The 26,622-nt window shown below is 69.2% G+C and overlaps 2 protein-coding genes across 5 annotated transcripts; both read left to right on the top strand.

The window, feature by feature from the left end:
- The first annotated feature begins 1,512 nt into the window (after positions 1–1,512).
- LOC116960729 (signal transducer and activator of transcription 5B) lies at positions 1,513–21,877 on the top strand. 4 transcript variants are annotated; one of them, XM_042787449.1, is made up of 19 exons: positions 1,513–1,582; positions 15,563–15,700; positions 15,832–15,988; positions 16,077–16,166; positions 16,347–16,521; positions 16,599–16,729; positions 16,803–16,954; positions 17,038–17,193; positions 17,280–17,459; positions 17,622–17,709; positions 17,870–17,992; positions 18,163–18,255; positions 18,387–18,593; positions 18,992–19,086; positions 19,156–19,286; positions 19,953–20,123; positions 20,334–20,385; positions 20,800–20,907; positions 20,975–21,877. In XM_042787449.1, exons 2-19 carry the CDS (start codon positions 15,573–15,575, stop codon positions 21,099–21,101), a joined length of 2,364 nt encoding a protein of 787 aa, XP_042643383.1. In that variant the 5' UTR covers positions 1,513–1,582; positions 15,563–15,572; the 3' UTR covers positions 21,102–21,877. The 4 variants fall into 4 exon arrangements, with proteins under 4 accessions (XP_042643383.1, XP_042643382.1, XP_042643381.1 ...); XM_042787448.1 differs by lacking the exon at positions 1,513–1,582 and adding an exon at positions 4,151–4,228; XM_042787447.1 differs by lacking the exon at positions 1,513–1,582 and adding an exon at positions 11,021–11,366.
- Positions 21,878–22,542: 665 nt separating this feature from the next.
- GHDC (GH3 domain containing) lies at positions 22,543–25,981 on the top strand. The gene is made up of 8 exons (XM_042787255.1): positions 22,543–22,765; positions 22,841–22,971; positions 23,060–23,636; positions 23,883–24,066; positions 24,155–24,226; positions 24,350–24,483; positions 24,627–24,715; positions 24,958–25,981. Exons 1-8 carry the CDS (start codon positions 22,543–22,545, stop codon positions 25,156–25,158), a joined length of 1,611 nt encoding a protein of 536 aa, XP_042643189.1. The 3' UTR covers positions 25,159–25,981.
- The last annotated feature ends 641 nt before the right edge of the window (positions 25,982–26,622 follow it).

Below are 26,622 nucleotides of genomic sequence, written 5' to 3'. Positions count from 1 at the left end.
GCCACAGCTCAGCCTGGACACTGTTTACCTTCCCAGAGGCTTTTTGAGACTTTCTGAGGAGCAATGCAAGAGAGGTCCCAATGAGAGCAGGGACCCAGCAGCACCAGGAGCTTGCTGGGGTTGTGAGCTGGCTCAGGTGCTTTTCTGTGCTCGGTCATCTGGAAAATCCACCTTTCCTGCCCTTCCCGGAGGTGCCGGTGTTGCCCGTTAGATCCCTTGGGTGCCGATGCACCACCCCAGAGCCGGCTCTGCACCAAAGCAGGGCCAGGAGAGACAGGGAGGGGGGAACACTGGCCGTGCCCAGGAACCTCCTCTGGTGGTTGCAGGGTCTGAGCAGCCAGGAGAGATCCTGCCTGTCGCTGGGAGGGTTTGATGTGTTCCCCTGGTTCCCGAGAGCCACCACCAGTGCCAGGGCAGCACTGGGACAGTGCCAGGACATCGCTGGGGCATTGCTGGGGCAGAGCTGGGGCAGAACTGGGGCAGAATTGGGGCAGAGCTGGGGCATTACTGGGGCAGAGCTGGGGAAGAACTGGGGCAGAGTTGGGGCATTACTGGGGCAGAACTGGGGCAGAGTTGGGGCATTACTGGGGCAGAACTGGGGCATTGATGGGGCAGAGCCAGAGCAGAACTGGGGCAGAGCTGGGGCAGCCTCTCCATCGGTTACTGCTGCAGCCACTGTTCCTGTTCCATTCCTCCCTCCAGAAAGGAAGAATTTCTCTTGGGTAACATCTCCAGCAGCCAGCTCGGAGTTTTCCTTGGGATCTGTCTGAAATGAAACTCATTTTGATTTGATTCCATTTGCCCCCTCAGCGTGGAACACTCTCCGCTTTCTCTCCTATCACTAATTTCTTCCTCCCTCTTTTTTTTTTTTTTTTTTTTTTTCCCTTTCCTACCAAAAAGGGGAGGGAGAAGAGAAGGAAGGGGAGAGGGAACAGAGGATGTTTTGTGTATGTCTCTCAGCCCTCCCGAGCATGTGTGGCCATACAGGGCTCTGGCACGGGGGAGCGCCGCATCCCTGGGACCCCCCGGACCTGCCGTGCCCGGCCAGGGACCTGGCAGCCACAGACTCTGCCTGTGACCTTGATTTTCTCAGCCGGAGCAGCCAGTGCCTGGATGGCTCCGCCGATGGGTTATGTGGGCTGGGGATTGTGAAAGCCGTTTGTCAGCGTGATGCAACTTGCTGGAGCATGAGTGTCCCCAGCCAAGGCAGGGAGGGCAGGGAGTGCAGTCCTTTTGCTGATTTCCCCATTCCTTTCCTTTGTCTTAGTGGAAAAAGCTGGCGTGGGAGAAGCGGGCCCCACGTTGGGCACCCGTCCCTGGCCCACTGGGGTCCCAGCTCACCTCCCTGTGAGGTCTGGAGCGCTGTGGGAGCACTGGGAAAGGCAGCCAGGACTCTCCTGGCAGCAGCTCGGCAGTGATGTGTCAGCCCCGTGTGACCGAGATGCCGCCCGAGCGTACGAGCGCAGGCGACAAAGGGTTTAGTGGGAGCTGGGAGCTGCTGGGGCTGGGGCCACTCACCCCCTGGGCCATCCCGTTCGTCCTGGGCTGCTCTGGGCACGTAGCGAGCGCTGGCGGGGAGGAGGTGAGCCAAAAAGCAGCATTTTGTGGCTGGCATTTGCATGGGAGCAGGTGCTGGGGTGGTGCCTGCCCAGCTCACAGATATTTATCTCTTGGGCACGTGGGGCCGGGCTAAGCGATGAGGAGCTGGAGCCGCAGAAGGGCTGTTTGGGGGTGTCAGTTGGGGCAGCAGAGCCCCGAAGGCCGTGGCACCCCGGGCAGACTGAGGCTTTGCCAGCCAGGCGAGGATCCCTGGGTATCCTGCTGTGTTCCTGCCGTGGCCTTGGCTTTTGGGGCGCCCAGTGCTGTCTCCTGGGCTTGCTTCTCCTCCAGCCAGTTCCCGCGGCTGCATGCTCCCGAAGGAGAGAGGAGGACTTCAGTGCAAAAGCAACAGATAAAAACTGGAGATGTGAGTACTGGGGGCCGTGCTCTTACATAATTGTCGAGCGATTCGCAATCGCTGGCACATTAACTGTCCCGAGAGCGATCCTGGCCCAGCGCCGGTGCTCAGGCGAGGAGAGCGGAGCCCATCTCTCCCGGCTTCCCGGGGCTGGTGCTGGGTGCTCGCCACCCTGGGCCGGGGTCACCCACGCTTCTCCCAGGCCGCAGCAGGATGGCACCCTGCGCCGCCTGAATTTCCCTCCAGAGTTTTCTCAGGCCGCAGAAGATTAACGGGTAACGAAAGTGAAAGCCCAGGAGATCCCATGCGGCTGGTGAGAGCGCTCAAGCAGAAACGAGCACACCCAGTATTGCTTCCTGCCTGGCCACCTCTCCCTGCCGCTGTGCAGCAGCCACCCGCTGCCCAGGGTGCCCCGACACCCGGGCTGCCCCATCGCCCTGGGGTGCCCCACTGCCCCGGGGTGCCCATGCTGCCTGGGAGGTGTTTGGTACGGGTGGGCAGCTGTGCCAGAGCCCCTCAGGCTGTTTTTCTCACAGCCGCTGTGGCCTTTCCCTTCTTGGGACCCCCGAGGAGCAGGTAGCACCTCGGGTCTCCTTACAGCTTGCGGGGGACGTGGCAGCTTGGGAGAGGGATGCACTGATGCCGTTCCCCCGCCGTCGCTCCCAGCACCCTCCCTGCGCCGGTGCACGAGGATGCGGCAGCGCTGGGGACCGCGGCCGTGCACGCGGCCTCACGGCATCGGCCCCGGGCCTGCAGCGGGACAGGGCGTCCGGATCCAAACAGGGAGCCGAGCGCGTTCCGCATGGGGGGGCCCGGCGCCGTCACCGGCCAGTCGGCACCAGGCAGCCCCGCAGCCGCGAGTGCGGCCGCCCCGGTACCGCAGCGGCGAGGGAACAGGACACCGGGGGCTGGGGAACCCCAGTGGGGTGTGTGGGGGGACTCCAGGTCTGGCACAGCAGCCGATCAACCCCGCGGACCCCGCGACGCCGGGGCCCCGGCTGCAGCTCTGCCCAAACCTGGCTGCTCCGGCCGGGGCCGGCGGCCCGGCGCTGCACCTGGGTGTGGGTGTGCCTGCTCGAGCCGCTGCTGCGCCGGGAGGGCCCGTGCCGGGATTAAGGAAGCCTGACGGGACTCCGTCGTCCGGAGGTGGCTCACGGCTGCGACGCTCCCACCTTTAGGCTCCTGTCTCTGGAGGTTCCTCGCCCCAGGAGCCCCCCGGGCTGGCTGGCACTGCCGGCCCCACGGCGTGGGTACCTTTCCCCGAGCTGCCGGAGCAGCCCTGGCACTGTGCCCCTTGTGCTGGGCGCCTCCCATGTACCGGGTGCCCCCCATGTGCTGAGTGCCCCCCGGGTGCCCCCGATGGCCCCCGCATGCCGCTGGTTGAGTTACCAGAAGGGAGGAAGCCTGTGGAGCCGGGGGGAGCTGGGGTGATGGTGTTACTCATCCTGCACTTGACGGGATGTGATTTCCTTTCTCTCCTCGTCCTCACATGCAAACTCCAGCAGGATGCACACGGCCCCCACGGGAAACCCGCTCTCCTGGGGCGTGGGGGCCCACGCAGCCCCTGCCCCGAGAGCTGCAGGGTGAGCGGAGGCAGCCGAGGCCTGCAGGCAGCGCAGCACAAACAAACCATTAAGAAACATTAATAAGTGCAACGGGCAGGGTGGGCAGCTCCGGCCGTGGGGGATGCGCCGCGGCGGGGACACCCGGCACGCAGCAGCGTGGGGGGCGGCCGCGGGGCTGCGGGGGAAGAGCCCGGCAGCGGTGAGGGGGAGGTGGCCGGAGACCCGGAGGGGGATGTGGGAGAAGGGAGAGGTGCAGACAGGGGTCCCGGGGCCCGTGGGGGCCCCCGGGGCCCGTGGGGGCTCCCGGCAGTGCGCTGGTGCCGGTGCGGGCTCCTGCCGCTGCAATTCCCGGCACCGGTTTGGGCACCCCCGTGCCCCGCACCAACGCCCGGTGCCGCCTCGGGCTTCCCCGGTGCCAAACTCCGGGGCCGCTTTGTGCCCCGCCGCCGGTGCTGAAGCCTGCAAGCGCATTGGGCTCTGCCCGTGCCCGGTGCCCGGTGCCCGGTGCCGTTAGCCGGTGCCGGGGGCGGGCGGGGGGCGGTGCTGCGGGGGGGGGGGGGGGCGGTGCCGGGCCGGGTCGGGCGCGGGGGGGGGGGGGGGGGAGCGGCGCAGGCGGCGGCGGCGGCCGGAGGGGGCAGAGCGGCGGCGGAACCGAGCGCCGGGAGCCGCCGGAGCAGCGGAGCCGCAGCCGCCGCCGCGGCCGCAGGTAGGGACGGGCCGGGGCCGCCATCGGGGCCGGGGCCGGGGCCGCTTTCGCTTCCCGCAGCCCGGGGATGGGGGGGGGGGGGGGGGACGGGGACACGGCGGGCCCGGGGGCACCTGCGGCGGGGGCGCGGGGCTCGGGGCGCGCCTCCGCTCCGCTCCCGCCCCGCCGTCAATATTTTGGGTGTTTCGTAACTCCCGGCCGGGCGCGGGGCGCTGCGGGGGCACCGGCCGGGCCCGCGGCCTCGCTGGGGCCGCGCAGGGGCGCGGAGGGGGGGGTGGGGGGGTGGGTTGCGCGGACTTTGCGCGGTCGCTGCGCGGGCCGGGGCGGGCGGGGGGTCCGTCCCGGGGCCGCGGCGCATCCCGGGGCGGGGAGGAGGGGGCGCTCGTCGCCCAGCGGAGCGGGGCCGGTTCCCGCCGCCCCGGGGCCGGGCCCTGCCTGAGCGGGGGGAGCGCTGGCACCGGGGCGGGCGGGGGGGGCCCGAGCCCCGGCCGCGGGCAGGCGGGGTTGGAGGGGGGGGGGGGGGTGTCCCTCCGCGGGCGGCGCGGCGGGAGCGGGGGTCCCGCTCGGCGGTGGCGGGACGCGCGGCTCCGCGCTACCGGGCGGTCGAAGGCGAATGGAAAATGTTCCCCCGTGCGAGGCGGGAGCGGCGGCAGCCGGGGGGACGGCAGCGCCCGGTGGCCTTTCACCCAGCTCCCGCGCTGGCCGCGGCACGGCCGGGTGGCTTGGAGCCCGGGCAAGCGGCGGCCACCTGCCCGGCGGGCTACCGGGAGTGCCAGGGCTCTGCGGCCGCCACCGGGCTCGCACCGGGCCGGGCTCCCGGCAGCTCCTCGCCACGACGCCGAGCGGCTCCGGGGCTCCAGCGCCCAGCTCGTGTCTGCAGTGGGATGCGGGCGCCGGCGCTGCCAGGGGCTCCCCGGCTCTGCCTCTGCCCGGGCTGCTGACGGCGGTAACGCCTGCGATGCCGGCGAGGCGTGGAGCTGCTGGCTCGCGTGAACTCGGGGTGAGGCTTGGCAGGAGCGCCGCACCCCACCACGCTCGGGGAGCCCCGTGGCAGAGGGGCAGGGGACAGGCCCGACAGCCGGTTTGCTCCCGGCTGTCGGGGTGCGTTGCCGAGGGGTGCGGGGCTCGGCACTGCCGTGGCAGGACCGCGGCGCGGTGCAGGGCCGCGTGGCCGGCCCGTGGCACACGAGGTCCCCGCAGTGTGGGTCACCTCGTTGCGGCGAGGACGTTCCCGGCCGTGGGCTGGCTCACCCCGCCGGCTGCCTGTGGCCAGCCCCCCGTCCCCGGCGGCACTTGCGGCTGCAGCCGGATCCATGCGGGCCCCAGCCGCCGGCGTTGGCGGGAGCAGTCGGTGCGTGTGCCGCTCGGCAGAGCCTGGGCACCGCGGAACCGTCCCTGAGCTGCGGGGGCTTCGCCCCTCTGCCCCCTGCGCCCCGTCCTCGGGAGGAAGGCTCTGTGCCTGTCGCGGGGTGCATGGCCCTGCGCCGGTGCAGGAGGGCTGGCTGCCACTGCGGAGCTCTCTCCGTGGCGATTTTGAGCTGCGGTTTGCCATCGTGCTTCGATGTGTTCGCACCAGCGCAGCGATCCCGTGCTGGAGGGAGTCTTGCTTGGGGCCCGGCGCTGAGCCTGGCTCTGCTCTGTCCCTGCGGCTCCGGTGAGGGGGGGAGGCTTTGGGGGTGTCGGGGTCACCTGCCTCTGGATGGCTGCAGCAAGGCCTGGTGTTCCCAAAGCCGTCAGGATCGCAGCCTGACCTGCAGTGGTTTCTGGGTCCCTGAGGTGCTGCACGTGGGGATGGAAACCATCTCCGTGGGTTTTAGAACCGTCCCTGGAGAGCGGGGCTTGTCCTCGGGACTGGGGGGGCCGTGCCAGCCGCGTGTGCAACCACGTGGAGGAGGAGCTCCAGTGCAGGTTGAGAGGTGCCAACAGCCTGTGCTGGGGAACACCAGAGAGCTGGGCTGGGAACGGGGCGTGACGGGTGGCTGTCACCCACTCTGCATCTGGTGGCACTTTGACAGTGTCCTCCCTCGGGGGGTGTGTGTGTGTGTGTGTGTGTGTGTTGTGTTTTCCCCCCAGCAGTTGTCACTAGAGCCACCTCGCTGGTTTTGGTGTGCCCACCTCGTCCCGAGGCCGATGCATCGCGGCAGGATGGAGGATGCTGGCACCGGCGCTGAGGACGGGGAGCTGCAGCCGGGGATGCTCGGCGCAGGGTTGCACGGAGCCCCTGGAGGGACCTTCCCCTCTTGCTGCAGGGGAAGTGCTGACTCCAAAGCGGCTGTGAGGTCTTCGCCGTGGGGTTTCCCAGCTCTCTCTCGAGTGATAGCAAAACCCAAATACTCTGCTTGCGAAAAATCCCTGCTCCTTGTACTCCTCCACGGTGTGGGCGGTGGGGCAGCGAGCGGTGACTGTGCTGTGCTGAGTACAGTAAAGCGGCCCCGGCAGCTGGGAAATGACTTTCTGGTTTGCAAGGAATTACTGTAAGCTGGGCTGCGCTCGACGGGCTTCACTGCAGCCCTGGGGAGCCCGGGCACAGCAGGGCGGCGTGTGGGTTGAGCTGGACCTCCCTCCCACCAGCAGCCCGCGGGGGCTGCCCTCGCAGCAGCTGGATGCACCGCGGTGGTCCTGGCCGTGGGGGAGCCGGCGCGGGGCTGTGTGTGCTGGGGGACGGAGACGGGGGCTCGCGGGTCCCCACCTCGCCGGGACGGGTCAGGACTGGGCTCGGCGGCCTGGGAGGCTGTGCTGGCTGCTGGCTCCTGGGGCTCCGGCATGCTCCGGGAGAAGTAGCCTCGACAGCTGTAATGTTTCTGTGGCATGCCTTTCCTTTCATGGGGTGTCTATTTTGCAACCCCCAAGTGTTTTGATCCCGGGAGGAAGGGGGTGGGGGTGTTTACCCTGGCACCGCGTGGCCAGTGCGGGGATCCAAGCGGCGCTGGGCATGCCTGAATTTTACATGCAGCAACAGTTCTAGCAACATCTGCTGGCTGATAAAAGGTAGGCTGCCGTGAACCGCTTCTCCCGCCGCGTTGGGAAATGTCGAGGGGGAGGCACACATGCGAACACGGCTTCCTGGCCGATAGGGCTGAGCTGACTTGCTGATAAAGCAGAATCCACCCATCTGGCTGCACCAGAGGGGCCGGGAGCGCTGGCTGCTCGCAGGCGGGCACGCTCCGTGCCCTGCGTTTCCCCCGGTGCCAGCTCTGCTTTCGGGCAGGCCGGGCAGCGATGTGCTGCGGGGCGGCTGCTCGCGGGGCCGGGGCGGCCGCAGCGGCGTAGCTGGACCGTAACACGGTCACAGCTCAGACCCTGTTCAAACAGTCACTGGTGAGTTTTGCAATCTCCATTTTCGCCACAACTTCGTGTCTTCCTGTTGTTATGAGATGTAAACACTGGTTTATAGCGCAGCTCTGCCAGGAAGGGAATTGGGGAAAAGGCTGGTGCTGGGGCAGAGCTCAAAGAGCTGGCGCGGCATTGGCACAGCCCTGGCTGCCGAGTGGCTGGGTGCTGGGGGCACGCTCCGTCTGGCTTTTTGTCCCTCTCGCTTGATGACTGGCTGCAAAGCTTTTAGCAGGGCAAGAGGCAGCTCTCGCTGGCGGCGTATCTGAGCCCCTTGCGCCGGCTAAAACAGCTGTAAAATGATCTCTGTCCTATTTGGTGGTGTTAACATGCGGCCCTGGCACTTTCGGGCTGCGGCTCTGGGTGGCACAGCTGCCTGGACCTGGCACGCTCTGTTTATAACCCCATTAGTCACCTTTTGGAAATGCTTTGGTGGGCACCTGCGGTGCAGCCCGGAGGCCGGGGCTCTGCTGCTGCTCCCGGGGCTGCAGAGCGCTTCCCAGGGCGAGGAAAGCTGGGACGCAGCTCTCCCACCTGGACACAGTCTCTGTGCACGGGGGATGAGCGCTGTGTTTAACCCCTGCCCGGGTTTGACTGTGAGGTTTACCCACTCTGAGTAAGAATTCTGTTGCAGAAACTACTGGTGTTTGGTTTTTTTATTCCCATTCTGACTGGTCCCCCCTCCTGCCAGCATCCCTGGGTGTCTGCGTGCCCGCTCTGCCAAAGGCAAAGCTTTACCCTCCCCACCTTCTGCTCTGCTGACTTGGTGTGAGAGCATCTCCCTGCGTGGAGCTGCTGCGGCATGAACCCCCAGATCAGCGGCTGCGAGTGGCCCGGGGGGGCCGAACGTGGTGGGGGGTGCCAGAGGCTGCTCGGGGGGGACCTGCCTGTCCCACACCTCGACTCCTCTCGGTGCCGGAGAGCGCGGGGCTGGGCGCTGTCTGCCTGCTGCGGCGGGAAGCTGTGATGCCCGGGAGCAGTTTTCTTGTTGACAGGACACGTCTCCCCTTGCCCGAGCATCCTCGTGCCCAGCCGGGCGCTCGCAGCGCGCGATGGGTGTTTGCTCCCCAAGACGAGGGTGTGAGGGTCTGCACACGGGTCCTGCACGGGCCCTGCGCAGCCTGGTCGGTGCCTCTTCCCTGGGGAGGGCAGCGGGTGCCCCCGGGGTGCTGCCGTCCTGCCCAAGTGCCGGTGCCACGGGGTGCAGGCTGGGCTGGTCCCATGGGACGGCCGTGCCGGCGGTGGGGAAGCTCCTGCACCGTGTCCCCTGCCCCACGGAGAGCACGAGCGCGTCATCGGCCGGGGGGGAGGGATGCGGCTGGTGCCTGCGCTGCCACGTCTCCCCGGCCCACCCGGGTCCCGCTCTGCAAATCCAGCCTGGCTGGCGGCTGGATTAAGTGCGATTGTGTGCGCTCACTGGAGCGTGGCAGATAAAATGAAATTGTGTCTCCAGACCCCAATCGGGACTAATTCGACACTGGAATGAGCTTAATCCTCAAGTCCTTCTGACCAGCCCGTCCCTCCTGGGCTGGTGCTGGTCTGAGCTGGGATTAGCAGCGATCCTGGGGCTGTGCTGGAGGTGGCCTCGGTGCTGGGGGCTGGCAGTGGGACCCCGGGGTGCTGGGGAGTCTGCGGGCTCCCCAGGACGTGGTGGTTCTGCTTGGGTGGTTTGTTGGAAGGGGCAGAACAAGCACGACCCAGGTGCCGGGGATGCAGGGGCTTCTCCCTTGTGCCAGATCCTGCCTGGCCCGTTCCTACGCCTGAAGCTGCCGCCCCGTCCCTGGGGAGTCCCTGGGATCCTGTCACCTCCCTGCCCTTCTCCGGGGCCGAGTCTGGGGTGATGCCTCTTCCCTTCTGGGATGGAAGACGTGGACTGGAGTCGGACCCCCCCCCCCCCCGCTGGGCTGGAGCGGGTGCGAGGGTGATGTGCGAGTCCCTGGGGGCTGCACCTCCCACGGGTGGGTGCTTCACCCTCAGCACGGCGTTACGGGGGGTTGGGGTGAGTTGTTGTTATTATGGAGGAAGAATACCTTCATCGAGTGCCCTGGCACGTGGTGGCTGTGCATCCCATCCAGGAGAGGACCAGTGCCTGCCTGGAGCCGGGATGCTCCGTGCCCTCCCCGGGATCCCCCACCGAGCCTGGGGGAAGCCCCGGGACCCCAAGAGCTCCCTGTCACCCTGCAGCAGATATCCCACAGCATCCACACAGAATTTGTGCCTGGGTGGGCGCTTGGCTCTGCCGGTGTGGCTGCGCAGTGTGTCGTGTGTCCTGCCCACCAGTGCCTGGCTCCTGCTGCCAGGCACCGCGCTGCCCTGCTCTGCTCGGCCCCCGGGGGGGTGGCAGCGTGGCCAGTGGCCCCCCCTGCTCTGCCGCGGGGACCCCGGCTACGGGCTCGGCATTTGAGGGAATCCCACCGGTGCCAGGGCAGCGCCTGACTCTGGCCGTGGCTGCCCCGGGGTGGGTCTCGCTGCACCAGGCTGGTTTTCTATTGAGGTCCCAGACTCTGGATTTGAGGGATTTTGCTGGGATTTCATTGGGTATTTTGGAGGTTTTGGTTTGACGCAGGTTTCTGGGCCTCTGTGGTTGGAAGGGAAAATCTGAAGAGAGGAGAAAAACCTTTCCTAAGGGCGGCAAATGCCAGCAGGCGGGTAGAGCCCCAGGCCTGTGGCGTGAGCCGAGCTGCAGGCAGCCCCCAGCCCTGAGCCCCCCCCAGCACTTGGGCGGCAGCGCTGATCCCGGGCTGGGGCATCTCCACCTGCGTGGGGGGCTGCTTTCTCCCCAGGCAGCATCAGGCCACGCGTGGGGTTTCCTTGTTCCTGTAACGGTGCGAGTTCTCCATTTTTTGGCTCCCAGAGTTGCTGGGATGCGCTGCCAGTCCCGGCACTGCCAGTCCCGGCTCTGCTTGCTGGCTGTGGGGCCCGTCGCCTCTGCCTTTGGGAGGGCACGTTGTGTTTCCAGAGCCGGCCATGCCTCTTCCGTGAGCCCCACGGTTTCTGACCCCGCTCACCCGGCCCCGGTGGTTTCCAGTGCGGGCTGGGGTGGTTGGCTGCCTCCTCCCCGATGCCACCGGGGCGAAGCCGTCGGCTGCTGCCGCTCTTCTGCGGGAGACAAACAAAACCCATCAAAGCACCGAGCTTCTAGAAGGAGCTCGCCTCCCGCGCCGGGCGGGCGCTGCCGCCTCCCAGCAGAAAGCTGGAAACCACAGGCAGGCGCAGAATGGGCGAGCTGCCCCATTCCCAGCTCCGCGGCCCCCCGTGCCGGCTCCAACTGCTGGCTGGCAATTCCGAGCGGGGCTGGGGGGCCCGGGGGCTGCTCGCCAGCACCCCAGTGTTCCTGGGGCAGGCTCTGCCCCGGTGCCCTGGGCCAGGGGGGTGTGAGCGGAGCTGGGGGTGCAGGTGAGCCCGTCCTGTCTTCCCCCGCGCTGAGCTCCTGTATCAGTCCCTGGGGTCCCACCCCTGGATGCTTGGGGGGCTCAGCGCCCCGGCCCGCTGGGCGCACGGTCTGTGGGCGGCTCTGGCACTGGGGAGGAGTGCGGAGGGGGTGCCAGCCCCGCTCCCTCGGCGGGCACCGTGCACGCAGCAGCGGCAGAGGAAGCTGCCGGCAGCCCCGGGCTGGCTGCCCTGCGCAGGCAGCTGACATTTTGGAAGGAAATAGCTGCTCTCCGCTCCTTCCTGTAGCGTACAGCCTGCGAAACGGCCGCCCCGGGAGCCCGGCTGTGCCGGCAGCGCCCGTCTGGAGCCGCGGCCGGGCTGCGCTGGGGCCGGGGTGTCGGAGCGGTGCGTGGGGCACAGCGGGGCCCGACCCTGGGTGAGTGCGGCCGCAGGACGGGGCTCCCCGCACCGAGCTGGGGCTGCGGCTCCTGCACCCAGGGGGAGCTGGGAGCGGTGCTGAGCCCTGGGGCTCTGCCAGCCCCCGCCAAGCCCGTGGCGGGGGGACCGCCTGGCTGGGAAGGCCCTGGGGCTGTGGGGTCCATGGGGTGGGTGTGGGGTCCTCTGTGCCCCCCCAGCTGTGGGGCAGGACGTGGGGAGCAGCATCATTTGCCGCCTGGGGCAGGGCAGACCCACGTGCGAGGGGGGCTGAGCTGGGGGAGCCCTCGGCGGGGGTCCAGCTGAGCGGGGCTGTCGGGCTGCCCGGGGGCTCCAGCGGGACCCCCCGGGGTGAGCTGGGGCGGGCAGGGGGGTGGGTGTCTGTGTGGGGGGAACCGGAGCCCTGCTGTGCGCCGAGCGGCTGCCAGCACCGCCGTTCCCAGGGCCCGGCTGGGGGCCAGATCCTGCCCCAGAGGGAGCCTGCTTGGGGCTGCCCTTCTTGGGGGGCTCAGGAGACCCTCCTGCTGGGGCTGCCGGGGGGCAGGAGCAGCGCTGGCTGGGGCAGCCCCCGAGCCCCCCGGCAGCCCCCGCCGTGGGGTGTGCGGGGTCCAGCCCTGCGGCCGCGAGCGAGGCCGGCTCTGACCTGGAAGCGATCGCGGGCTCCCGGAGGTGCCGAGAAACCACGTGTCTGTGTGTTTACTGCGGAGGCAGCCGCAGCGGGCGCAGGGCTGCTGTCTGCCGGAGCCCAGCACCGGCGCGAAGCACCGAGCCCCCTGCCCAGGGGAGGACACCGCTCCGGAGACCCCCGGGCCGGGCGAGCAGCGGGCAGTGCAGGAGCCGCGGCGGCGGAGGGGCTGTGCGGGGCAGGTGTGCGGGAGCTGGGGGGTTACGGCCAGAACCCTTTGCCGTGGCCCCCCCAGGGCTTTGCCTGGCTCTCGGCCCCTGCCCGGCCCTGCAGGGCACGGCACTGAGCAAGGGGCTGCAGGCCGGGGCCGTGCCAGCGCCAGGGCAGGGGTGTCCTGCCCGTGGGGAGGTCCCCAGGGTGGCTGTGCGCCACGAGCATCCCGCGGCGATGCGTGTGCTGGCCCCGGGGCGGGTGCTGCCCACATTTGGGCTCTGCCGTGCCTGCAGCACGCAGGAAGGTGCCACCACCGGCCTCGCCCCGTGAGGCATTTCCCTCCTTTTGTCTGCCCGCGGACGCGCTCTGGCTCACTCCGGCTTTCCTGTGGCTCGTGATCCGGTGCTGGTGCTGCCAGAGCTGGGAGGTGCCACCGCTCCTGTCCCCAGGGCTGTGGCTGTGGCCCTTCCCTGGTGTGGTCACATCCAGTCCCCTGCCCGATCTCTGCCCTGCCGCTGCCTCTGGCCCTCTGAGAGCCCCTTTTGGGTGGGTTTCTCCCATTTTCCAGCTGGTTTGGCGGTGCCTCCCCATGGGGAGCGGGGCTGTTGGATGCAGAGGTGATGACCGCCAGCATCTCCCATCCCTCCGCGCCTCCCCTGCCCGTGCTGTCCCTGGGGGGCCGGGGTGCTTGTCCTACCTCCGGGAAGCTGCCGCCTGCGCCGCTCTGCAGGCGATAAGTCACCGGTGAGCGCGTTGCTGTGGCTTGTTGGGATGCTGCTGGTTAACCGAGCTGCAGTAAGGGGTGGGTTATAGCTCGCTGCCAGAGAGTGAATGCAAAGTAGCTTAAACCGCTGCAATTATCTGTCTCTCGCAGTTGTTCGAGTGCGTGTGGCTGGCGGCTGCGGCGCCGCTGACCCGTGGCAACGCGCGACTCTGCCGCGCTGCCCGGCCCTGCCAGGGCGCGGGAGCCGCAGCGAGTGACGTGGCCGCCGGGGTGGGCAAATGCCAGCAGGCTGCAGCGGCTGCCCGACCCGGGGGGGGGGACTTTCTGAGTGTGTGGGGGGGAGTGTGAGGAGGGAGCTGGTCCCTGAGTGTGGGGGCAAAATCATCCGAAGGCTCCGAGGAGGTCCCCGAGCGCTCGCCCGGGGCAGCCAGCGGTGCTGCTGAGGAGCATGGTGCTGGGCACGGGCTGTGCGGGGCTGCCTGGCAGGGCTGGCGGGACCACGGTGCTGCCCCTCCTGCCGAAGCTGAGCCGTTCCTCCAGCCTCGCTGGGCCTCGCGGCCTCGTTTGCTCGCGGTGGGCAGCGCTGGTGGCTCGTGCTGGGGTGCTCGCGGTGCCCTGCGGCCCGCGGGGAGGTTTGGTTTGTCAGTCCGCGGGTGAGACACGAGAGACCAAACTGGGGAGCTTGGAGAAACGCTCGCTGCTGCGTTGGTGATGCCTGGGGAGGTTGTGTCCATGCCTGGCACGAGTGGTTTTTTTGGGGTGTGCTTATCCACTGGGGTGGCGTGGCCCTGGGGACGGCCCTGCCTTCGGTCGGGGCGGGTGCCGGGGAGCCCGTGCCGACGGGGGCCGCTGCACAGTCCCCTGGTAAAAGCTGGCGTGATGCTGGCTCGCCTTCCGCCCCGGCAGCGATGCTTGTGCTCCTGCTCCCGGGCTGGCACCGGTGGAGCACGGCGTCTGCCGGCTCACCGCAGCAGCAGCCTGAGACTCGTTGCTTAACAACACACTGGAGTGGAGTAGGAAGTGTTTTGTCACCACCGTGAGATGGGAAGAGATCACCATTTTCTCGATAGGCAGGGCAGCGTTTGTTTGCCGTGTCCGTGCGGGCGTCCCCGCTGCCCCAGGGCCTTTGGCTGTTTGTGGGGCAGTGGCACTGGCACGGCCGTGGCTGCTCTCCTCGGCTCTGCCGTGGCAGCGGTTCTCACCGATGCCCCTTACCAAGCGCCCGCGATTTCGAACTGCCAGCACGCATCCTGCTGCTGGCCATCCCGCCTTCCCTTCCCTTCCCTTTCCCTCCTCGCCTGCGTTTTTATGCCTCCTCAGGCCCCTCCTTGCCAGCAGGATTTCCAACTCGGTGATTTCTGTGAATGTGGAAATGTTCCTCCCTTTTCATAGGGGAAAAATTCATTTTTAGCCAACTCTCAGTTATTGTTCCTCTTCCTGTGCAGGGGGCGGGTGCAGAGGGCTCGGGGGCTCTGGCCGTGGCTGCCCCGCTTGGACCCGCTGCCGCTGTCCCCCACCGTGCAGCCCTGCCCGTGGGACGGCACCAGCTGCTTTTGGAGCCCCTCGGGCCGTTGGGTGTTTCTGAGGCCGACCAAGGCGCTTCGGGGCGGGAGGGAGGCGCAGCCCCCGCCGGCACGGTCCCCAGCTCCCTCTGATTGTCACCGGCCAGTGCAGTAACCGGATCCTGTCCTGGTCACCCAGCCTTGGGACGCAGCCCGAGGCCTCACGCCCCTGCCCGGCACCTCTGCACGATACCAATTCCCGGGAGGTTTGGGTGTGACTGTGTGCAAATGCTATTTATTGCTGCATCCTCAGCTCGGACGCGCTGCGAGCCCCCCGGGCCCTCCCTCACCTCTCACCGTCGCATCACCCTCAGACTCGACTGCCAAGTCGTTTTTCCAGGCTCCACCGAGCCTCCGACAGACCTGCGGTGGGGGACGCTCTGGCTTTTTATAGGTGCCGTCCCCGGCTGCCCTTTCTCCCTGCCTGCTGCAGCTGCCCCGTGTGAGCCGGGGTGCTGGAGCCGCGTGGGATCTGGCAGCGCTCCTGCCCGGAGCCAGAGCTGCCCCAAAACTTGCTTTGGGAAGCTCCACGCTCCGGTCAGCGTCTCCCCCGTGGCGTGGGGGGGGGGGGCCGGGGACCCGCCGGGAGCTGCGGTGCCACGTGGGCACTCGGGGCCGGGGCTGCTCCTGCCCGTCCCCCTGCCAGTGCTGCCAGGGTGTGGGCAGGAGCGGGGGCGAGCGCAGGGGGGGCCTCAGCTCTGCGTCACCCTGGACTTCTCGCCAGCCCTCCCCCTGGCCCCGTTTCCTCATTTGCGTGGCCGGCGATGGCTGCGATCCCATGGCGCAGCAAGGGGAAATGATTACCATGTGGAGAGGCAGCGCGGAGGCACGCTCATGGCCCCGGTCCCCCCCAGGGCTCTTCCTAGAAAAGAGGGGGTGACTCAGAGCTGGGCTCCTCTGCCCCTTCCTGGCCTTTCCTTTGGCAGCCGGAGGTGGCTCCGGCAGCACCGGAGAACCGGGAAGCTCCTGCAAAGGGCTTTGGGAACCAGGAGGCTCCCGCCAAGGGCTGGCGGGGGTGGCTGGGGCTGGACCCCGCCGTGGCACAGCACCCTGAGGAGCCCGTCTCCCTGCAGGTGGTGAGCCATGGCGGTGTGGATCCAGGCGCAGCAGCTCCAGGGCGAAGCCCTGCGGCAGATGCAGGCGCTCTACGGGCAGCACTTTCCCATCGAGGTGCGGCACTACCTGTCGCAGTGGATCGAGAGCCAGGCCTGGTAGGTCAGCAGGGGTCCCTGTCCCCGGGGGGGGGCTGCTGGGCTTGGCAGCACCCATCCCTGGGGTGCTGGGGGGGTGTCCCCCTCTGCCAGGGCTGCCCTGAGACCACCGCTCTGCTCCGCACCCGCAGGGACTCCATCGACCTCGACAACCCCCAGGAGAATGTGAAGGCGACGCAGCTGCTGGAGGGGCTGATCCAGGAGCTGCAGAAGAAGGCAGACCATCAAGTGGGCGAAGATGGCTTTCTGCTGAAGATCAAGCTGGGGCACTACGCCACGCAGCTGCAGGCAAGCGGGGGGCCGCGGGAGGGGGGGCTGTGCGGGGCTGGGGGGTGTCCCTGCCCCGCGCACGGCTCAGGCCGCGCTCTCCCTGCAGAACACGTACGACCGGTGCCCCATGGAGCTGGTGCGCTGCATCCGGCACATCCTCTACCACGAGCAGCGCCTGGTGCGGGAGGCCAACAACGTGAGTGGGGGTGAGGGAGCGGGCCCCGCAGCGCGGCCGGGGGGGTGCTGGGGGTCTCCAGCGTGGGGGGTCGTGAGAGCAGCCCTGAGGCAGAGGGAACTGTGGGTCCCCACCGCCCCCGCACCCAGGGGGGTGGGGAGGGTCCCCGGCCGCGCTGAGCGCTCCCCGTGCCCCGTGCAGAGCCCCTCGCCGGCCGGCTCCCTCGTGGACGCCATGTCCCAGAAGCACCTGCAGATCAACCAGACCTTCGAGGAGCTGCGGCTCATCACGCAGGACTCGGAGAACGAGCTCAAGAAGCTGCAGCAGACGCAGGAGTACTTCATCATCCAGTACCAGGAGAACATGCGCCTCCAAGGTGGGCGGGGGAGGCGGGGAGGCGTGGGGGCCGGGGTGCCGGCGGGGCTGGCCGTAACGCTGCGCCCCGTTCCCCAGCCCAGTTCTCCCAGCTCTCCCAGCTGGGCCCCCAGGAGCGCCTGTCGCGGGAGACGACGCTGCAGCAGAAGAAGGCGTCGCTGGAAGCCTGGCTGCACCGGGAGGCCCAGACACTACAGCAGTACCGCGTGGTGAGTGCTGCCGCCCCGTCCCCGCGCCCCGTGCCGCCGTCCCCGCGCCCCGTGACACTGTCCCGCCTCGCAGGACCTGGCTGAGAAGCACCAGAAGACGCTGCAGCTGCTGCACAAGCAGCAAACGACCATCCTGGATGATGAGCTGATCCAGTGGAAGCGTCGGCAGCAGCTAGCGGGGAACGGGGGTCCCCCCGAGGGCACCCTGGACGTGCTGCAGACCTGGTGGGTGCCGGCACCGGCCGTGCTCGGCGGGGCGGGACGGGATGCTGAGCCCCGGCGCGGTGCTGAGCCCCGCTCCCCCCCAGGTGCGAGAAGCTGGCGGAGATCATCTGGCAGAACCGGCAGCAGATCCGCCGGGCCGAGCACTTGTGCCAGCAGCTGCCGATCCCCGGCCCGGTGGAGGAGATGCTCTCGGAGCTGAACGGCACCATCACCGACATCATCTCCGCCCTGGTGACCAGGTAGCGGCAGGGGCCCGGCTCGGCGGCGGGGGGGGCCGGGCTGGGGCTGCTCTGCCTGCCTGCCCCTGATCCCCGTGCCCCCCCAGCACCTTCATCATCGAGAAGCAGCCCCCCCAGGTGCTGAAGACACAGACCAAGTTCGCAGCCACCGTGCGGCTCCTGGTGGGGGGGAAGCTGAACGTGCACATGAACCCCCCCCAGGTGAAGGCCACCATCATCAGCGAGCAGCAAGCCAAGGCCCTGCTGAAGAACGAGAGCACCCGCAAGTAATGCCCGGGGGGGCTGGGGGTGCGCTGTGGCGGGGGACGGGGCTGCTGAGGCGGTGGGGAGCAGGACCTGGAGCTGGGGGCACGGCGGGGGCGGGGGGCTGCACCTCGCCTGGGCTCCCATCCCTGGTGGCCCCCCGACCCTGTGTGTCCCTGCGGCAGCGAGAGCAGCGGGGAGATCCTCAACAACTGCTGCGTGATGGAGTATCACCAGGCCACCGGGACGCTCAGCGCCCACTTCCGCAACATGGTGAGCGCGGCCGGCTTCCCCCTCCCCACCCTCCCGCCCCGCTGTGCTCACCCCTCGTGCCCCCATCCGTGTTGCATCCCCGCTGTGTTCACCTCGGTGCCCCCCCCATGTCCTCATCTGTCCCCCCCCCCTCCCCTGCTCACCCCTCGTGTCCCCGCAGTCCCTGAAGCGGATCAAGCGCTCGGACCGCCGCGGGGCCGAGTCGGTGACGGAGGAGAAGTTCACCATCCTCTTCGAGTCGCAGTTCAGCGTTGGTGGCAACGAGCTGGTCTTCCAGGTGAAGGTAAAGCCACCAGCCACGTCCCCTCTGCAGGGCCTGTGCGAGCCACGGGGACTGTGCCCAGGGGTGCGGGGCCGTGGGGCGGCCGTGCAGGCTGGGGTGGCCCGGGGGTGCCCATGAGCGATGCTCCCGCGGTGCCCCACAGCCCATCCTGGTCGTCTTCCTCCCGGCAGACGCTGTCCCTGCCAGTGGTGGTGATCGTGCACGGCAGCCAAGATAACAATGCCACGGCCACCGTGCTCTGGGACAACGCCTTCGCCGAGCCCGTGAGTGCCAGCTGTGGTGGGGCAGGACAGGCCCCGGGGGGGCTGCGGGAGCTGGGCTGGGTGGCCCGGCCGTGGCGTGCGTGGAGGCGGCGGGCAGGGCTCGGTGCTGACCCAGAGCTGTGCCCCCCCAGGGCCGCGTGCCCTTCGCCGTGCCCGACAAGGTGCAGTGGCCGCAGCTCTGCGAGGCGCTCAACATGAAGTTCAAGGCGGAGGTGCAGAGCAGCCGCGGGCTGACCAAGGAGAACTTGGTGTTTCTGGCGCAGAAGCTCTTCAACAGCACCAGCTCCCACCTGGAGGACTACAGCAGCACCACGGTGTCCTGGTCCCAGTTCAACCGGGTGAGCGGGCTGGGCTCTGTGCTGGGAGAGCCGCGGAGCCCCGGCGTCCCGCTGCGCGCTGGGACAGGGGCTTTGCTGCGCCCGCGGTGCCAGTGCTCGTGCCGGGGGGCCTGGATGGGGCACATCCCCCCCCCAAGGAGCCGTTCCTTGCTGGAGTGATGCAAATGCGAGTCGGCCGTCGGCTGCAGTGGGGCGGGAAGTGTCACCCTGCTCGCTCGGAGGGACTCGGGGTGCTGTAGGGCCCGCAGACGGGGTCTGTGTCCGCCGGTTTGGCAGCGCTGGCGGGCGTCCCGCAGCCCGGGTCCCCGAGTCTCCACGACTGCACCAGTCGCTTGTGCTATTTAACAGCAGCTGTGAGGCTGGAGGTAGGAGTGCTCATTTTCTGGGGATTCCAACAGGAAAACCTGCCCGGGAGGAATTACACCTTCTGGCAGTGGTTTGATGGGGTCATGGAGGTGCTGAAGAAGCATCTGAAGCCGCACTGGAACGACGGGTAAGAGCCGCCCTGCCCCGCGCTGCCCGGCCCCCAGCCTCCCGGCCCTGACACCCCCGCTGTGCCTAGGGCCATCCTGGGCTTCGTCAACAAGCAGCAGGCGCACGACCTGCTCATCAACAAGCCCGACGGGACCTTCCTCCTGCGGTTCAGCGACTCGGAGATCGGCGGCATCACCATCGCGTGGAAGTTCGACTCCTGTGAGTGTGTGCCAGGAGCCGGCACCCCCCGGCCCCACTGTCCCCGGCCTCGGCGGCGGGGGGCTCGGCCGTCTCGTGCCCACGGGGCTGGTGCTGCTGCTCCTGCACCTCCTGTCCCGGCCGGGCATGCGGGAGCCTTCCTCGGGGAAGGGGCGAGCGCGGGAGCCTGCGGGAATGCCTCGGCTGCCCTGCGGGGAGCGGCGCTGCCGGCGCTCGCTGCAGCCACGGCCGGGTCCGTGGGACCGGGCTAAACCGTCCCGCCCAACCGTGGGGCCGTACGAAACGCGGTGACTCCGTGGTGCTTCCCACTCCACGGGGTTTGCACGGGTTGCCCGACCCCCCGCAGCAAGTCTGCTCGTCGCCGCTCTTCCTGAGCGTCCTTCGGAGGGTCGCGCGGCCGAGGAGCCCCGCAGAGCCCCCGCGGCCCGGGGGGACCTGCCCCCCCTGTGTCCGGATGGGGCCAGACCTGCCTCGCGTTCGCTGTGCCTCCTGCCTGATCCTGTTTTCCGGCGACCTGCCTTTTGTCCCTAAATGTTGCCAGGGGAAGGATGCAGCACGGGAAACGGTGTCTGACGTGCGAGGTGATCTCGCAGCCCGCGTCCGCAGCGGGGCCGGGGGCCGGCGGTGGCTCTGGGCGTCACCGCAGTCCTTGCTCCTGTCTTCCAGCTGAGAGGATGTTCTGGAACCTGATGCCTTTCACCACCCGGGACTTCTCCATCCGCTCCCTGGCCGACCGCCTCGGGGACCTCAGTTACCTCATCTACGTGTTCCCTGACCGGCCCAAGGACGAGGTCTTCTCCAAGTACTACACACCGGTTCTCTGTGAGTCCACGCCAGGTAGCGCTGCCCCTTCACCCCACGCGTGTCCCTCTCCTTCATGCATCCGAGCGGGGTGAGCCAGGGTGCTCAGCACCCCTCCGCCGTGGGCCGCAGCCAGCCCCGCGGGGGCTCTGCAGCTGGCCGCGCGTGTGAGCCCCCCAAGCCCCACCGCAGGCTTGCGGCACGTGCCCGCGGCTCGGGGCCTTAGCGCTGCCTTCCTTCCTCCAGCTAAAGCCGTGGATGGATACGTGAAGCCACAGATCAAGCAAGTGGTGCCAGAGTAAGCCTGATCCTGAACGCAGCCCCTGGGGGCAGTCCCGTGGGATCGTCCCCGACGAGCTGGCCAGGGCGGCCGCCAGCCCCGGGCACCTCTGCTCTCGGGCTCTGGCACTGCCACTGGCCACGCCGGTGCTGAGCCGGTGCCGGGGGCTGAGGAGCGTGGGCCCGTGGCCAAGGCAGGGCCGGGTGTTCCCCGGGAAGGTGGATGCCCCCCTCGCCGTGCTGCCACCCGGGGGGACCCCGCAGATTGTCCCTGTTTGTGGCTGTGGGGTTTGGGTCCCCTGCGGGCACCCCGCCAGCCTCGGGAGATGCCGGTGGGAGGGGGTGGGAATTCCCGGAGCGCAGTGTCACCCCAGGGGAGCCCATCCTGTCCCATGCCAGCGCTCATCAGCCCCCTCCCCCCCCGTCCCCCCAGGTTTGTCAGCGCATCAGGTGATTCTGCCCCCGGAGGGGCCACCTACATGGACCAGGCTCCCTCGCCCGCCGTCTGCTCCCAGCCCCATTACAACGTCTACACCCAGAAGTAGGTATCCCGGCCCCCGGCCCCGTGCTGCCGCGGCCGCTCCCCCCCTCACCCATGCCTCCCGCAGCCCCGAGGCCGTGCTGGACCCCGAGGGTGACTTCGACCTGGACGACACCATGGACGTGGCAAGGCACGTGGAGGAGCTGCTGCGGCGTCCCATGGACAGTCAGTGGATCCCCCACGCCCAGTCGTGACGGGCGAGCGCCCGGCCCCCCGCCCCCAGCGCTGCGGGGACTGTGCTGTGTTCGTGTCTCTGTGCCGGGGGGGCGCCGGGTGGGCCCTGCCCCGGAGATTTGCTCTGTGCTGCCCCGAAACGCAGGCTGGGGTCCGGCTCTTTGGTGTTTATGCCCTTGTATAAACAGCAGCGGATTTGTCGCATGGTTTTCCTGTATGTTCCTTTTAAGAGGCCCAGCTTCGGCTTTCCGCTTCTGCAAGCACCGGCCCCGCAGCCCCCCCTGCTCCCCGCCGCGGAGCTGCTCGGGGCGGGGGCCCGGGCTCCGACCTCGGGTTTGTGGGGCTCGCTTTTCGCAGTCGTCACTAAGGATGTACGTGTCGCTGCCGTGTTCTACCCCGTGGCTCCGTTCCCAGGGTGTGTGTGGGCACAGCGGGCTCTGGCACGGGGCAGAGGGGGGGGAACCCGGGGCTCCCCCCGGCCCATGCTGGTGCTCTGCTCTATAGCTGCGGGGTCCCCTCCTGGACCTCGTCTCCTCCTCTGGCCCCCTGAGGATGGGGGAGCCCCTTCGGCTCCCGGCCCCCGTGTCCCCCCCACCCCGGAGCGGGAGGGAGGCAGGGCGTGAGGGCACCCAGCGAGGGCAGCCTGGCAGTGTGGGCGGTTTGGGGGGAGCGGAGCCCTCAGCCCCCGCACCCCCCCGACTCTCCTGTCACCCTGGCTGAGAAGCTCTGGGGTCTTGGCCATGTTATTTTTCTACCACAGAGTAAATAAAGCACGGAATATTTTTGTAACACAAAAGCTCTGGGTTTCACGTGTGTCTTGGGGAGGAGGCAGGCCCTTGCCCTGGTAAGTGTTGGGAGGTGTGGGGGGGGGCCCGGGCTTGTGGGGGACACGGGTGGCCCCCCGCTCCCCGATCGCTGCATGAGGCCGAGCAGGCGCCCGGTGCCCCGGGCCAGCGCGGGGTTGGAGTCCACAGCCCGCCCCCCCCCCACGCTGGGGGGGCGAGCAGGGGCCGGGCCCCCACCGGCAGCCCCCGGCACAGGCAGAGCCGGGCCCGGGGGGGGCACTGCTGCTGCGGGGCGGTGCTGGGGACGTTCTCCCGGGGAAAAGGAAAGCAAACCAGACACATTGTACAACTTTTTTTTTTTTTTTTTTAATGAGCCTTCTCTTGCCGAGGCGTGGAAAACGGGGGGCGTTGCTCTTGGGTTTTAATTGCGATTTAATTCTCCGCTGGGCGGGAGGGGGCCGGGGCCGCGTCCGCGTCGGGTTTTTGGTAGACAGGAGAAAACGAAAATAAAAATAAAGGCGGAGCTGGCGGCGGGGGCGGTGCCGGTCGCGGTCATTCTCCGTCATTTCTGCCGGAGGCGGAATAGCCGGGGGGGGGGGGGGTCGGCGCCGGTGCCCGGGGCGGGGCCGTGCCGGAGGTCGAGGGGGGGCGCCCGGTGCGGCGGACCCGGCCCGGGATGCTGCCGGCCGTGGCCGTGGTGGCCGTGGCCGTGGCGGCCGTGGCCGTGGCCGTGGCCGTGGCGCTGCCCGCCGCCCCCGCGCTGCGGCACCGCCTGGCCCGTTGCGCGCTGCTCCGCGCCGCGGGCTGGTCCCGGCGGCGGCTGGCGGGGGGGGGCGGCGAGGTGCGGCCGAGCCAGGAGCGGCGCCTGCGGCGGCTGCTGCCCCCCGGCACGGCCCGCGGTGAGGGGCGGGCGGCGGGGCGGGGGGGCGCCCGGCGCCGCGACCCCCCCGCTCACCCCGCGCCTCTCTCGGCAGGCTCCGAGGCTTTCCGGGAGCGGCACCCCCTGGGGCGGAGCTGCCCCGACGGCGCGCCGGGGGGACGGGTCCCCCCGCTGCGCCCCTGGGCTCTGCTCCGCGGCTGCTGGGCCACCGACCCCCCTCTGCAGGTACGGGGCGGGGGGGGCAGGGAGGGGGGCAGGGGCGCCCCGCGCGGGGCGGGGGGGGCGACGCTGACCCCCGCCTCTCCCCGCGCAGGGGTCCCTGCTCTACCTGGCCGCCCTCCGCGACGCCTTCCCGCAGGCGCTGGCCCCCCGGGCCACGGCCCTGCTCTCCTGGGCGCCCGACCACCCCCGCGCCCCGGCGGGCTGGCCCCTGCCCACCCTGTACTGCACCCCGGCCGAGGCGGGCACCCTGCCCTCGCGGGCCGCCGCTCTGCGGGCGCAGCTCCTCTTCGCCCTGCGGGCTCGCGCCCTGCGCGTGCTGGAGGCCGGGCTGGCCACCGAGCTGCACGACGCGCTGGCCGCCCTGCGTGCCGGCTGGCCCGGGCTGGCTCAGGACCTGGCGCTGGGCAGGCTGAGCCCCCAGCCCGGGCTGCCCGAGGATGCGCGGGGCCGGCTGCAGGCGCTGCTGGCCCCCGACGCTGCCCGGGCAGCCGAGCTGCGGGCCGAGTGTGCCCGTGGCTTCGAGGGCATCGTGCAGCGCCTGTGGCCGCAGCTGGAGGTGGTGGTGGTGGGGACGGCGCACGGCGCGGAGCGGCTCTACTGCGACGGCCTCCGCCAGGCCGACTGCAAGGGGCTGCCACTCTTCTGCCCCTTCTACCGGGCGGCGGGAGGTGAGTGTCGCCTGCGCGGGGCTGCCCCAGCAGCACGGGGGGAACCGCTGTTGTACCGCCGCACAAACTCCCCCCTGCCCGTGCAGACCCAGGCACAGCTCTGTGCCGCATCCCTCCCTGCTCTCTGAAAACAGCTCTGTCCTGGCACCGGCTGACAAGTGCCCCCTTGGAGGGGGGGAGAGGCTGTGTGGGCAGGGACAGGGGGGTCTGGGGGGCTCACACTGACGTGTGCTACCCTCTGCCCAGCCCTGCTCGGTGTGAACCTGTGGCCGGAGGAGCCAGCACCCCGGTTCCTGCTGTGCCCTGACTGGGCTTTCTTCGAGTTCCTGCCCTGCCCGGCCGAGGAGGAGCCGCGGACGGTGCTGCTGGGGGAGCTCTGGGAGGGACGCGAGTACGGGCTGGTCCTGACGGCCCAGCCCGGAGAATACAGGTGCCTCCTCCCTGCTGTGATGGTCTGGGGGGGCTGCCAGCCCCATGCCCCCAGCACCGGCTCCCCTCACACCCCCCTGCCCACGCAGGTGCCGCACAGGGGAGGTGCTGAGGGTGGCCGGCTTCCACAAGCAGTGTCCCGTGGTGGAGCCCGTGCGCAGGTGAGGGCACCCCAGTCCCTGCCCCTCACTGCGGGGGGCTGCGTGGGGGTCCCCGTGTTGGGATGGGACGATGCTGGTGGCACTCCCGGTATGGGGCACCCACCCGGGCCCCCCGCACCGCAGGGAGAGCCAGGCGCTGAGCGTGCGGGGCGAGAGCATCCCCGAGGAGCGGTTCTGCCAGAGCCTGTGCCGCGCCGTGGGCATGTGGCCAGGTGCTCGCCTGGTTGACTACGTCTGCGTGGAGAGTGGCCTCCTGGGTGAGTGTCCCCTGCGCTGCCCGAGACCCCCCCGAAAGCGCAGCTGGCGCTGCCCAGGGCTCTGCCGGCCCCCCCCGCGCCCTGCTCGGCTGGTACGGCTGGGGGGCTGCAGGCAGCTCTAACAGCCTCACGATGCTGCCCAGGTGCCACGTCGGGGGTCTGCGCCCCCCACTACGAGGTGTTCGTGGAGCTGCGGGGCCTGCGGGACCTGTCGGAGGGGCAGCGCTACAGGGTAAGGGGGCCGGGGCAGGGGGGTGGGTGAGGGGGCCAGCGGGGGGGCTGCAGCCATGCGGTGGCCTCTGTGACACGGGGATGCTTTGCTGTGGGAGGGGGCTGGGGGGGCACGGGCACAGCCCAGCCCTGCCCGGGGTTTGCAGCCACCGGCGGGGCCCTGGGGACGGTGGGGGGGTGGCAGCTGCTCGGCTGGGACAGTCGGTGCGGGACCAGCACGGGCAGCCCGCCCTCTCTCTGCAGCTGGACCAGTGTCTCCAGGAGGATTTCCCCGTCTATAAATCCTTCCGCTTCAAGGGCAGCATCGGGCCCCTGCGCCTGCACCTGGTGGGGGCCGGGGCCTTCGCCCGGCTGCGGGAAGCACTGGGCCCCCCCCGCCCCATGCCCAGGGTCCTGCGGGAGGAGCGGCTGCTGCGGCTCATCCAGAGCACGGTCATCTCCTAGGGCAGCCCGGGGGGCCGCAGCCCGCCCGCCTCGGGGTTTGTGGGGTGCGCAGCTGCTGGCGAGGGAGCGGGGGCCGAGCCCCTGCGGGGGACGGGGGTGCCCAGCCCCGGGGGGGTTGGCTGAGTGGAGCGGATGGAGACCCTGCAGGGTGGGCACCCTGCTCGGTGCTGCCCGTGGGGATGGAGCAGGACACGGAGCACATCCCAGCCCTGGGCGCTCACCAGCAGCCCTGGCCCTTCGCCGGGCTGTTCTGGGCATGGGGGGGGGGGACTGTGGGTGCTTGTGAGCATCACGAGGCAGCCGGGTCCTGCCGCCAGCAGCTCGCCCCACTCAGTGCCTGGGCAGCGCCCGCAGGCAGCCGCAGCGGGGCCGGTGCCCCTGCCTGTCCCCAGGGACACCTTAGCCATCACAGCCTGCGGCCAGTGCGAGGGGGACAGCAGAAACCTCGCCGGGAATGGGAGGACCAGCAGAGCCTCGGGCCCACGCAGGAGCTCGGCTCTTCCCCACACTGAGCTCAGGGGCCCTGTGGTATTTTGTCCCCTGGCAGGGCCACCGCGGGCAGGGCCACCGCGGGCAGGGTGGCTGGTGGTGGCGGGTGCCGGCTGCCACGGAGCAGCCCCTCCGCCTGGCTCCAGCGCACATCCGCTGCTTTAGGAAAGGATAAGCTCCAGTGAGGGCTGCTTTTAATGTTTAAAAAAACAGAAGCAAAATAAAGGAGGATTATCTCTCTCTCTCAAAAAAAAAAAAAAGGGCAGTGCTCTGGGATTGATTTTTTTTATATACTATTATTTTTAATCCTCATTAAAGAGATTGCTTGATGACAGCCCTGAGTCTGGTGGTTGCGAAGTTGCTGTTGTTTCCTCGGGGGTCCTGGAGAAGGAGCAGCCATGAATATTTAACCAGTTGAGGGGCTGGCTGGGGCACTGGGAGCATCTGGCTGTCTGTTTGTGCCTTTGAGGCACAAATGTACCAGACGGGAGGGACTGGCCCTTTCCCCTCCTGCTTGTTAAGGTTTATTTTAAGGGCTGGTGAGCTGCGGTGCTCGGGGAACCTGCTGTGCGGGCAGCTACTGCCGGGGTGGGGGCAAGCCAGGCCGCTGGCAGGAGACAATGTCTTGAACAAGGTCCACACAAAGCATCCCCCCCCCAGCACAGCCGAAACCTCCGCCAGGGATGGAAACCGGGCCCCTTCCCCCCATCGCTGCTGGAAAAAAAGCCTGGAGCAAAATTCCTGCTGCAAGTAGGGGAGAAGCTGGTGGGGGGGGCGGTACCTGGGGCTGGCTGGGGGGGGGGGGATGCTGTGAGCCTGGATTGCTGCCAGTGGGGCAGGGACACTGGTGCTGGGCCAGCGGGCATGGGGTGTGCCTGGCACTGGCAGGGTACGGGCTGGGCTTTAGTGGGGAGCAGGCCGGGGGGTGACTGGCTAAAGGCCAGGGTGGTGAAGCTGGGCTCTGGGGGGGCCCGT

The sequence above is a fragment of the Tyto alba genome, unplaced genomic scaffold (genome assembly GCF_018691265.1).
Source record: "Tyto alba isolate M040663 unplaced genomic scaffold, T.alba_DEE_v4.0 Super-Scaffold_12, whole genome shotgun sequence".
NCBI lineage: Eukaryota > Metazoa > Chordata > Aves > Strigiformes > Tytonidae > Tyto > Tyto alba.
The sequence above is the reverse complement of the archived record's forward strand: the minus strand, read 5'-3'. Positions and strand labels throughout refer to the sequence as shown.

What these genes read in the sequence shown, in the direction of transcription:
- LOC116960729 (XM_042787449.1), top strand. Translation starts at nt 15,573, where the DNA reads ATGGCGGTGTGGATCCAGGCGCAGCAGCTCCAGGGCGAAGCCCTGCGG. An exon ending in AGCTGGTCTTCCAGGTGAAG is followed by an intron (nt 17,993 to 18,162) that starts GTAAAGCCACCA and finishes TCCTCCCGGCAG; the next exon opens with ACGCTGTCCCTGCCAGTGGT. An exon ending in AAGCCGCACTGGAACGACGG is followed by an intron (nt 19,087 to 19,155) that starts GTAAGAGCCGCC and finishes CGCTGTGCCTAG; the next exon opens with GGCCATCCTGGGCTTCGTCA.
- GHDC (XM_042787255.1), top strand. Translation starts at nt 22,543, where the DNA reads ATGCTGCCGGCCGTGGCCGTGGTGGCCGTGGCCGTGGCGGCCGTGGCC. An exon ending in CTTCTACCGGGCGGCGGGAG is followed by an intron (nt 23,637 to 23,882) that starts GTGAGTGTCGCC and finishes CCCTCTGCCCAG; the next exon opens with CCCTGCTCGGTGTGAACCTG. An exon ending in CGTGGAGAGTGGCCTCCTGG is followed by an intron (nt 24,484 to 24,626) that starts GTGAGTGTCCCC and finishes GATGCTGCCCAG; the next exon opens with GTGCCACGTCGGGGGTCTGC.